Genomic DNA, 12,472 nt, shown 5'->3' on the forward strand with positions numbered 1-12,472 from the left:
AAAAAAAAAAAAAAAAAAAAAAGAAATTGCTAAAATCCTTGGAAAGCAGGGATCTTCTGTTTGTGCAATTGTGAACAGTGCATTGTTACAATTGTTCTATTTTATTCTTAATTGTTAATCTCTTAAGAGATTAACCTGTTCCTGTACCTGGATTTATACATTCAACTTTATCATAGGTATGTGTATGTGTAGGAGAAAACAGAGAGCATACATAGCGTTCAGTACTATCCATAGTTTCAGGCATCCACTGGGAGAAGAAGGGGGATTCCTATACTGGTATCAGATACAGCAAGCTGAGAGGATATGAAGATGGATGTTACTCTGATTGGGCAATGTGGGAATTAGACAGGAAGATTTTGTTTTTACCAAGTTTGATATTGTTTAGGGCTTACTATTATTTGAAAAGCAAAGAACTACTGGGCGAGTGCAAATGATTTCTCTACTGAACCCTGGGAGTCAGGCTCTTGCCACAGTGGGATTTTCGTCTGACATATCAGACCCAACTGTTGAGCAAGATCATTCTGATCCCTTACAAAGTTGAGAAGAACATCATAGCAATGGGGTGTCCTAAGAATATCAACCCATTAGTAGCTCCTCACAGCCCAGTTCCAGGCTCCTATTCTTCAGCTGTCCTGATGTTGTGTTGTAAGAAAGTTCTAGGCCAAGTACAGTGGTGCATGCCTATAACCCCAGCACTTTAGGAGGCGGAAGTGGCTGGATCACTTGAGCCTGGGAGGTTGAGGCTGCAGTTAGCTGGCCACTGCACTCCTGACAGAGCGAGACCTTGTCTCAAAAAACAAAAACAAACAAAAAAAAATTACCTCTAAATGGTGGCCAGTCGGGAAGCAGTGTTGCAGACCCAGGAGGCACTGTCTGGGGTTGTTGTACTCAAATACACATTTGAAGATAGAATTACTGATGGTCTCCCTGACAAGAAGTGACTCCTTTGATGTTTTAATTGAAATCAACTCTGCTCAGGACCCGGAGCTGCAGTTGCTCTTTGCTGAGATGCTCCTGACAAGCTTTCAATGGAAAACTGTGAACTTTCATGTCTAATCAATTCCAGTGATTTTTTTTTTAATGGCGTGGGTGTACTCCAACAAACCTGAAATGCCCACCTTGGTTCGTGGAGGTTTTATAGGGTACATAGCATGCTCCAAAGACCATTCATAGTACAGTTGGTGGAGTAATATCTGGTCCAAATTATGATGCTAGCAAAGTCTCATTTGCTGCTTTGGCAATCGGCTTGACAATGTGATACTTCAATGTATAATTGGATAAGCAATTGGGTTCTGTTATAGTACAGTGGTTTGGCATAATTATTTTCCAGCACTGTGATTTTCTAGTTAATACATACTTTTGGGGGTTACAAATTCTTAAACATCAACACTCTATACTCCTTGAAAATGGGATGCCACTAATTAATATAAGAGCTTATTTCAGCGTTTTGGCCCCACAGGCAGCACTAAAAATACTTGCTCTTACTCAAGCAAGTTATGCTTAAGTCAAAGCTTTGGCAACTAATCAAATGATTAATGCTCCATTGATTACTTGAATTTCTATTCAAGAAAGGAGGAGGAACTGGGCTTTTGAACTTTCACAGTGAATAGAAGGACCCGAAGGTAATTTGTTTGCACATAGACATCTCACAATCTAGTGCTTAGTCCAAGGCTCCAGCTCACAGGATCCCTCACATAGAGAAGGGAGGCAATGAACATAGTTTTATACTAAGTAATATTCAAAGAACTTCACTGTCCTAAGGTAGCACAAGTGACAGGCAGAGGTTTATGGTCCAAGACCATTTTCTGCCTCAAGTGAAAGCAACTGATGATTCACTGGGCTACCAAGAAAGTCCAACGTGGGTGCCAGTCTGCTCAGTAACCAGCACATAGACAAAGGAAGCTCCGTGTCTGGCAGGAAACATGTACTGAAAGGATAGGGGCAGGGAGGTGCTAGAAGCATGAAAGCATCCAGAATTGTGAAATATGACTCAATCAGAATGGTCCAGGAAGGCTTCTCAGGAACTTTGGGAAGTGAATGATGGAAGATAGGCAGAATGGATATTGAGCAAAAATGGAGTTTTTTGCACCCTGGTTCAGAGCAATCTTGTCAGGGAAGCCAGGATCTCTGTGTGCTTTACAGACAAGCACCAGGGAGAAAGCTGCCAGATGACAAGGTCCACCTACAGTGAGAGGCCAAGTCCTCTCGCTTAGTGGCCATGACACTAACTAGCCTATGGGGCAAATGAGCCCCCTCTCCTCGTCCATGCTGTCCCCACTCCCAATCTTTCTCTTCTGATTGCTGCCATCACTTTCTCCCTTTAATTCATTATCCTTCCAGGACATTCTTTATGAGCAATTATTCTAGTCCTGTTACTTCCTTGCCTCTGATCCTTTCATATCTTCTCATCACACCAAAAATAAAATCCAAACTTCTCAGCTGTGCCCACAGGGTACAAATGATCTGCCATCCCCCCAAGTCCTCTGTCTCACTCTTCCAGCCTGTTACCCAACCACCACACTTCCTTGAAGGTCTGCACTTGCTGTTCTTTCTGCTTGAAATATTCCTTCCTGCCCCTTTACTTAAATACTCATTATTCACATCTCTTAAATGCTACCTCTTCAGTGAAGCCTTCCTTTAGAAGCCTGCCCTATCCAAAATTCTACCATCCCCTATACCGTCTTTTGACAGAGCTCTTATAACATAAAATTATTTTGACTCCTATGCATCCATAAAAAATGAAGCTTTCTAGAACTCAGCCCAGTAGAAACTGCCACCCACAAGTGTTAAAGGCCAATGCATCACCCTCACATCTTGAGTCACCCTTTCCCACCTCAGTTGTACTTCCTTCCCCAAGGGCCATTTCTCAAGCTGTTAATGCCATATTTTCACACCGTTTCATTTCATATATTTCTAAAATTGATTCTTATTTTTAACTTAAGTTTACTTTAAAAGGAGACTTGACATGATTTGTCATAAATGAGAGATACCCCTAAAAATAAATATGATCTAAACAAAACAATCTTGTTATATTCTAGCCAGTCTGGATGGCTCTTCTCTTTCTCTTGGAGGTGCTGTTGGTACCTTATCAAGGACATACTAGTACCACTGAGACTTTATTCTTGAACAGTAAGATGGACTGAAGGACCACTGAAAAGGGAGTTAGTTTTTCTCAGTAAGATTCAAAGCTGTGTGCAGCTTTGTAGGACCGGAGACCATCTTTTAGACCCCTGTCGTGCATGCATATTCCATCTTTAAACAATGGAATGTTAAGGCTTCACAGAGTGGCAAATTTCAGCTCTCTTGCTAACTCTGATACATGTTAGTAGCTGCCTAGAAGCCAGGTCAGGATTCATCAGGGAACAGTGCTGTAATTAGTTGGTGAAGCTGACCATGGGTACAAGTTGCCTTGCTGGGGAACTGGTACACATATCATGTGTTTAATGAAGCTGTTCCCATTGCCCAGAATTACCCTTTCTTCAAAATCTCATTACCATCTTTTAAGCCCAGTCCAAGTCCTTGATTTTTAAAAGTCAATCTCAGACCCCAATTCCAGCAAGAATTATTTTCTCTCCCCCATCCCAGATATTCCAAGAACACTTTGATGGAACTTCTAGTTCAGTAGTTAGGCCAGTATTAAATTATCTATGCACAAATCTGTCTGCCCTATTGAGGAACCTGAGGAGGTAAAGATCTTGGGCTTATTTACCTTCATTATCTTTCATAAGACCTAGAACAGAGCCTGGAATATATCATGTGTTCATCAAATCTTGGTTGAATAGAAAGTAATAACAGCGGATCAGATCTAAAGAAAAAAAAAAACAGTTATTTTCTTTTTGAGACTTTATATAAACCCCTGTGTAAACAGAACCATCAACCCATAAGAAATGGTTTATTTAAGCTCTCTACTTCTGTATGTTGTTTTATTAAAGTGATAATGAAATATGTTATTTTATAAAAACATCCAAATTTATATTCAGCGGTTTGCTTCTGTAAGAAGAGCATTAAATTAGTTTTCCCCCTTTTGAAGACAATTTGGCATTTTACTCCAGGTTAGTTCTAAATTCTGAAAAACATTTAAATTATTGTGAACCATTCCTCCTACTGCATTCCATTACGGAGCTCTAAAAATGTCAATAGCAAAGGCAGTTTGAGCGATACAGCAGGGAATTAATCATTACCCCATATACCTTGTGATAACATACTCAGTGCACAGGAGGGAGCACAATGTCAAAATCGACACATATCAGTTCTTCAATCAGAAATCCTGTTAACACTACCTTCCCCAAAAACCATTTCTAGCAGATAAAGTGTGATGACTGAAGAGAGATTTTTTTTTAAAAAATCTCTTTTCAAAGCTGTGCAGAAATAGAATTTGCTTGGAGAGGCCATCACAGACTTCAATCTGTTGAATGTGAATGAAGACTTTGGTTCAAGTTTTTGCAAACTTTGTCACTTTGGCACGCACTTTCCTCTAAAGAACAAAGCTTCTGTGAAAACCGTTTTGACTACTGTTGTTGCATCAGAAGGAAACCAGTATGTAATACATCAGTGTGGGTGTTGAGCATTTTCAGAGCAAGCAGAGTCACATTTAACTTACGTGACTTACCTGCAGAAAGGAGAGATGGAGAACTATAGTGCACTGAATCCCAGACACAGTCAGTTGGAAGTGCGGTTATTTTATGTACTACTAAGAAAGAAAAACACTGCCAATTAAATTATGACATACTGTTGGTTATAGGACATGTTTTGATTTCAAAGATGTTAAAATATGAAAAAATATACACTTTAGAACTGGTGAACTAAGGAATTAAAATAGTGCGGGTTGATTTACACTGCATTCCATGCAATAATAATAAGCCCTGGAGTGCACAAATGATGGCCTTGAATTTCATCTTTCTGCTTATGGTCTCCTCTGTTTTTTCCAGGATTCACAGCCAGGCAACTTTGGGAACAACCTAGTTACCAAATGCAAGCCAAGTTCTTCCTGCGATGCTTTTTTAAGGTGTCTGCTAGGTTAAGTTGCCAAATAAAATACAAGAAGCCCAGTTAAATTTGTATTTCAGGTAAACAACAAATAATTGTTTAGTACAAGGATATCTCAACACTGTATGAGACATCCTTATCCTAAAACAAGTAACTGAGTGCCCTGTATTTTTATTTGCTAAATCTGGAAATCTGGCAATCATACTCCTGGGGTATTGACTGCCTTTGACCTCCACCCTATTCTTTTACCATAGGTCCTTAGCTTTTACTGTGAGAAGCCTCAGTTAATACCTTATTCCATACAACAACTCTGAGGATTCGGGATTAGTGAGGGTCATTTTAGAGCTGAAGCAGCTACATTTCCTCCCCAGATTTGGGTGTCTCATTATAATAAGTTGGTTGGGATCTGAATTCTCATCATAACTTTTAATCCTTCTACAAAGTAGTTAGGTCCAAAAGATACAGATCATTGGGGAACCATGGAGATGCAAAATACTTTTATTCCTAGAAACAACCTCTGTGGAGTTTTTAGTGCTTGCTGTCATTAGGTCAGTGTTACTTAGCCTAAAAATAATACTAATGACTGACAGCAGTAGCAGCAGCAGCAGCAGGGAATATTAAATATGACTTAACTATGTGTCAGGCATGGCACTGTTCACTCTTTCTTTTTCCTACTCCCATTTTACAAAGGGGAAAACTGAGGCACAAAGAGGTTAAAGGAACTTGCTCTTCTCATTGTTCAAGCTCAGACCTAACTCTCGCCTTCTTAGAGAGCCATTTTTGGATGATCCATGGATAATCTCTTTCCCTCCATCACTCTTTATCATAATGTTTCTTTGTGAAACCAAGGTGATACTTGAAAGCCTTTGCAATGGGGCTAGCTCTATCCAGCACCCTTCCCATTTTGTAATCCCATCTCACTAAGAATCAGCCTTTTGGTGTCTACCCTCCCTACCTGGGTGCCCCAGGAGAACAATAAAGGAGTCTGTCTGGTTCAGCGTTGCAGTGCTAGGTCTGTCCCTCTGGAAGGCTTATCGGAAGTGAAACTCCTCCATTAAAGTTCACCCACGGCAAATAGTGCCTTTCGGATAAACAACTATTTAAGATCATTAGGGCTTTCTCTCTGTTAGCCAGGCAAGAATTTGTAGCCACCAGGTTCTTGGGTTGCTTTAGGGAAACGGAACTTTACTCCAAACTGTAGCATTTTTAATCTTCAAGTCACCTGGGTGGATCTTCTAGGACACAAGTCTTGCCTACCACGGCCTTTCCCAGGCTCCCTATTTCTGCAGAGATTAAAAATATTTAAAGGCTCCTGAAGTGCATCCGCATCTTAGTTCTGCATCTTAGTGTTGCTAAGACAAGCCTTGTAGGCCAGACATCCCATGGACAGAGCATAAATAGAAGAAAAGCAGTTCTAGGGCAAGGTTTGCAAAGGACAGCAGTGGCACTGTTGATAGGATCAGAAGCAATGTGCTTAAAGGCGAACGTATTCTTTCTATATGTGTGTGGGCTCTAGCTCTATCTATCTATACACTTCTCCCAAAAGCAGTGATTCTCAACAATAAGTGCACCTTAGAATTGACTGGGAAGTTTTGTTTTAAATCCCCAAAGCCAAGCTGCCCCAGACCAATTAAATCAGAATCCCTGGGGTGGGTTACATTTTTTTAAAGCTTCCTAGATGATTACAATGGGCAACCAGGGTTGAGCGCCGCTGTTCTAAACAGAACCACATGCTTCCATCTGGGGCTTTTAGGAGGGAAATCTCATGACTTTTAAAAGCTATGTACAACAGTTTTTGCAAAGATGATTAGTTTTTGTTTTATTTATTTCCTGTTTCCCAAAAACAGCTTCCAAGGGTTGGCACAATGTTGCCATCTGTAAAGCATATGACAATAACAGACGGTCGCCTAATAACCAGGAAGGCATTAACATTCACAGGCTCTAAATTATTTGGATTCATCTGGTATGATCTGTGTTGATGCGGCCACTTAATGCTTGATTTCCGTGTCTTCCAATGGCAGTAGCAGAAGTGGGAAGGCCGCGTTTCCTGGGCTTTGCATGTCTCTTTGTCATCCTATTGAATTGTTATAAGATGGATTTATAACAGACCTCAAGGTAGTATCAAAATGAAAATTAGTTCTTGAGTAGAAGAATAGCAATCCTGTTTGACTTGCCTGTAGCAACTGCCGCATGTTTGCCTCTGCAAGAAAGGAAATGACTTCTTAATGTGGTTTTCTTCCACTAAGGAGAATCAAATCTACATGGCAAAATGTAAAACCAGCGTGCTGGCAGCCAAATTCTGAAGGGAAGATCCATGACCCTCATAAACATATTTGTGGCCCGGTTATATGCTAATGAGCCTCATTTAGGCTCAAACTTACCAGGAATGGAAATATAGCTCAGCTGGAGTGCAAGGCTATGGTTCCCTCACTGTTTTGCCTTCTGTATCAACGTTGAGCTGCAATAAATGGGGAAATTTCTCCATCTGCTGCAAGCTGCCAGGGTAAAGGCCTCTAGGTTAAATTTAGAGTTTGGAGCCTGAGATAGCAAAAGTCATTATATTAGTTGATAGACTTTTTGCTGAGTTGGCAAAATTATTTTTTAAAGGATCAACTTTTAAAAAGTTGACATTTTAATATCTGTTAAGTTGACCTTTTACAAAAGAGAGTGGAACAATATCCGTGGAATGGTCATTAAGGACACTGTAGATCCTTCAGGATAAATAAAAAGGCAAAAGTTGTTGGGGATAATACTGGCACCTACCACTACCTAGCTGGGTGATCTTTGGACCAGGTTATGAACTTCCTTAGAACTCAGTTTCCTCCACAGTAACATGGGGTTAAGTAGCATCAGTTTTATGAGTTATTGTAAGGATTAAATGAAATAATGTATATCAAAGAAATAATGTGCACCTTTCACATCATAAATGCTAGCTATCATTGGTGCTATTAAATGGTCTCAATCCCAAATGACTTTTAACACATGACACAAAATACTACACTTTGCATTCCCACGAAGAATGAACGGATAACCTGCAGCATTTTACAATGTATAGAGCCATACACAGGAACAAGAAATTTAGTTAATTAAATTGAATCATAATAGGAGGTTAAGGGAGAAAATTGAGCTTTTCTAAGGAAGAGCGTTGTGAGAACATCTTCTGTGATAGAATTGCAGTTGTATTTACTCTATATGTAAATCTGAGACATACACACAACTTTTTAAAATAAATATACCTGTAATCTGAGGAGGAATTTAAAATGATTCAAGTGTTACTTTTGAGACCAATTGTTAATTTTTTGTAAGTTGTTTTCTCATGTAATCTCTTTTACTGTTTCCCTACTTGAAGCCTCTTTTAATGGAAATACTTATTACTTACTCAGTTCTCATGGCCCTTGTGTTATTATCATAAATTTGGTTCACTGAACAAAACTGCGCGGAGCTCATGTAAGAGAGTCTGAACCAAAGAGAGTAAGAGGTAAACCACAGCCCACCTTGAAGGAGGGATTATGGGTTGGTGGCAAACTCAATGCCTTCAAAATCCAGGAAGTAAAATAAATGAATGGTGCCTATGAAACATAAGAAAATTAGAAGAGTGTGGGGGAGATTATGGGAATGGCAAATGCACCCCATTCCCCCACTTCATCCCAATCTGTGACCACCTGTATTAGTCCATTCTTACAGTGCTATAAGGAACTACCTGAGGCTGGGTAATTTATAAGGAACAGCAGTTTAATTGGCTGATGGTTTCTCAGGCTGTACAGAAAGCATGGCTGGGGAGACCTCAGGAAACTTTCAATCATGGTGGAAGGGAAAACAGGCACGTCTTCCATGGCTGGAGCAGGAGGAAGAGAGAGTGAAGGGAGGTGCTATACACTTTTAAACAATAAGATCCCCCAATAACTCACTATCATGAGAACAGCACCAACGGGAAATTCTGCCTTGATGGTCCAATCACTTGCCACTAGGCCCTGCCTCCTACACTGGGGAGTCTAATTTGACATGAGATGTGGGCAAGGACACAGACCTATATCATATCATCACCCCTCTCAGCCTCAGTAGATGATTACAAGAAGGCAAATGATCCGATTGTTTTAAATGTGGATTCTTGTGTAAAGCCCCTCCATTTGCAAGTTTTGGCAACTGAAACAATTAAAAGATGATACACCTACTGGCCTCTAATTTGCAAATTGTGTTCAGTCTCCCCCAGTCCCCCGAAATTTCTTCAAGGAGATCCCAAGGGTCCATGAAAGAGCCTCTTCCATTTTTTTTCTCCAAAGCTCCAGAAACATGACAAGGAAGAGGAGGACTCCCCAGTCTCTTGGAGATCAGAAGAGGAAATGGCAGAAGAAGCTGCAGCTCTGCGGGTCTACTTTCAGTGACACAGGTAAAGACTGCATTTTGTCATCACCCAGACCCTCCCATGGACCTCAGGAAAGAGGTTGCACTCTCAGAATGGAGATGCATAAAAACACCTTCACCAGCATCCTTGGGTGGTGGCTGCAAGCTGCAGGGGAGAAAACCCTGGCCTTTGAGTACTGTATTCCCAGCCTCCTAGTCTCTTCCACCTGCCTCTTCACGCCCTTCTTCCAAGCCAGTGCCCCCACCCCACCACCAACTTTCTCCAGTCTTTCCTGTGGTGGTGCTCCTCCAGAATCCAATGTTCACAAAGCAGACCTTCTGTCATGCACAACTTTTTGTTTAAAATGTCAACCCCACCTTAAGGTGTGACATGGCCCTCAGGCTCAAGTCTGTCTGTGAGGCCCTGTAAACCAGCTTTCTCTGCCTCTCTACCACGCCCCCAGGCAAACTCCTCTGTTTTCACTGAGAGGACTCTTCTCTTCAGTTGCTATTTGGTAAATTGCCTTCACATTTCTCTTTTTGTACAGCTGCTAGGAAGCTTAGGCCACAGGGAAAAGTCAAGGCTTGATAGAATTAATCTTTGCCTTAATGATGGCTAACTCTTGAGAGATCATAGGTTTAAGACTCTGGTAGAAAGATAGCTATAGCCAATTTCCTTGTCAAAATGCTTCTACTCCAAATTTTTATATAGTGTCTAAGGAACTCATGCCTAGATCTATCTGGCAATCTATATTATCCCTCCTAGTCTCAGTTCCCATAGTAGGCTGCTGGAATGACTGAGGGTGATGTGTTTGGTCTGTAAACAAAAAGCATTAAAAATGGCCAGGAACAGTGGCTCATGCCTATAATCCCAACTACTTGGGAGGCTGAGGCAGGAGAACCGCTTGAACCTGGGAAGCAGAAGTTGCAGTCAGCTGAGATTGCGTCACTGCACTCCAGCCTGGGTGACAGAGGGAGACTCCATCTAAAAAAAAAAAAAAAAGAGAGAGAGAGAGAGAGAGAAATGTATCTATCTCTCTGAAATTTGTGTATAAACATAGGGTTACCATGCAATACTGGCATATATCTAGACTAAAAAAATTACTTGTTTATCTCAAATTCAAATTTAACTTGTATCTTGTATTTTTTCTGGCAAACTTGTTAATAAACTCCCATGGACCCCAGTTACAGATCCTCTCCTATAAATAGTTTCTTTTTCCTTTTTAGAATTAGATAACTCCAAATTAGAAATAGGCAGTTCTTCATCTGGCCTGTGAATAAATATGTTCATGTTATAAGTTGCAGAAGTAGATCAGATATAAATAAAAAACAAAATTAGTGAGCAAATGCTGGTAGCAATTGATTGGAAAAAATTGTATCAACCACTTAGTGATCATGATTTTAAGCTAGAAAACACATTCATCGTATTCTGATTTCACTTTGAAATGTAAGTCTTTACTGGATAGCTTTAAATATATGTACACTTGGCCTTTCTCTCCCAGGCCCTCTTTTTAGCGTATTCTAAATACTTAAAGACCCAGACTACCTTTTCCCCTACTGTTGTTCAAACATGGTGTTGTACTCAGATCCTTGCATTCTAGAAAGCTTATTTCATTCTCCCATGTCATAAGTTTGTCAGCTTGCACTCAATTGCCTAGGGGGATATGGCAAGTGCTATAGCAGAGGCTGTCTTTCATATTTTATTTTTAACCTTTTCCACTGTTCACCATCTCTCTCTCATTTTTTAAGGATCAAGCTAGTTTACCTAAGAACATAGGCCTATGGGCATGACTACAAACCTCTTTCTATTCCTCTTTTGAAGGCCAGTATGTCATTTTAGAGTGCCCTGTTCAAATTTAAATGGGGTGACAATACCTCAGACTTGACTGCCTAGGTTGAATTTTTTCTCCTGGGTTTCCTATTGTAGTGGGTATTTTCAGGTAGAGGCTAGAAAGCTTTAGGCTTTTTCCCAAGGCTTGCTGAATTGTAGGATTTTGTCTTAGAATGCATTTTCTAGACACTTTAAGAAGATTCAAACTTATTACCCAAGTTTCCGGTAGGCTTTGCTTTGTCAGTTTTTGTTTCTGTCTTGCCTTGAGGCCTGCCATTTCCTGTCTTCCAGGTAAATTGACTTCCCTCGTACATCTTACCAGAACGATATTTACCCTAACTTGTTACACAAACTATTGCCACTGTATCTTCTTTGGATTTTTAAGTTAACTAACATTTGTATTTCTCTTTAAAGGTTTTTTGTGTACAGACAAACAAATCACCCTCAGTCTTCCCAGCAGTCAGATGTGGTAACTAAGACTAGGATGGATACTATAGGTTGCGAGGTGGCAAACCACTTAGGGTCCTAAGATTTTGCCAAGAGTATCATCATTACCTGAAGTATAATGGGACTAAATATACTTCCCTTTAAGGACAAAGGAAACATTCTATTGAAACCATCCTCACAGGGTTAACAAGAATTACATGCTGGGTTCTGGACAGAAATATGGTTGTAATTAAGCATTAATCAGGCTGCACTTTGGCCCACTTCGGCCCACTTCTTCGTAACCAAAGTCACAGAGCACCAGATGCCAACAATTTGCCTCCTCATTGTTCCTACAGAGAAGATTTCTGATGTTAGAATCATAAGGCTTTTGTTTGTTAAAAATTGCTTAACATGTTTTTCAGATCCTGAATTCCAGCAAAACAGCTAATGCCAACCAGTTTGAAGATCCCCCTCCCCATGAGGAACTGAATCAGCATGAAAACGCAGTTTCTTCATCTCACCATCCTGTGACTTCATCCTATATTCTTCAGTGATCCCCTACCTCGGTCACTCCAACCCCCTTAAAATACCTAAGACCTAAACGGCTCAGACAGGCAGATTTGAGGTTTTCCCGTGTCTCCTTATTCAGCAGCCTTATGATTAAACTTCCTTCTCTGCTGCAACCCTGTGTCTCGGCGTATTGACTTGCCATGCATTAGGCAACAAACCTATTATAGTAATTTTTTTAAAGGAAATTCAATCATTGGATTGGTCCACCTGCTTATTTCTCCCCTTTTCAAAAAAAAAAAGATGTGTCTACATATTGAATTTTTATACATTAAGTGGTTCATGAAACTCCTGAAATTCCTGAAATGTGTTAATAAATAG

The 12,472-nt window shown here is 40.3% G+C and overlaps 1 protein-coding gene across 2 annotated transcripts in view; it reads left to right on the forward strand.

Annotated features, from left to right (window-relative positions):
• Positions 1 to 12,267, forward strand: part of FHIT (fragile histidine triad) — a 1,350,907-nt gene extending 1,338,640 nt beyond the window's left edge. The window contains exons 7-8 of one of the 2 annotated variants that reach the window (XM_011998356.1): positions 9,267 to 9,373; positions 12,021 to 12,267. In XM_011998356.1, coding sequence (XP_011853746.1) covers positions 9,267 to 9,368 — 102 coding nt within the window. In that variant the 3' untranslated portion in view covers positions 9,369 to 9,373; positions 12,021 to 12,267. Of the gene's footprint in view, positions 1 to 9,266; positions 10,245 to 12,020 lie in introns of those variants that run through there. The other variant, XM_011998355.1, reaches the window with a different exon arrangement.
• Positions 12,268 to 12,472: the final 205 nt, after the last annotated feature.

Source organism: Mandrillus leucophaeus, unplaced genomic scaffold, assembly GCF_000951045.1.
Source record: "Mandrillus leucophaeus isolate KB7577 unplaced genomic scaffold, Mleu.le_1.0 Scaffold57, whole genome shotgun sequence".
NCBI lineage: Eukaryota > Metazoa > Chordata > Mammalia > Primates > Cercopithecidae > Mandrillus > Mandrillus leucophaeus.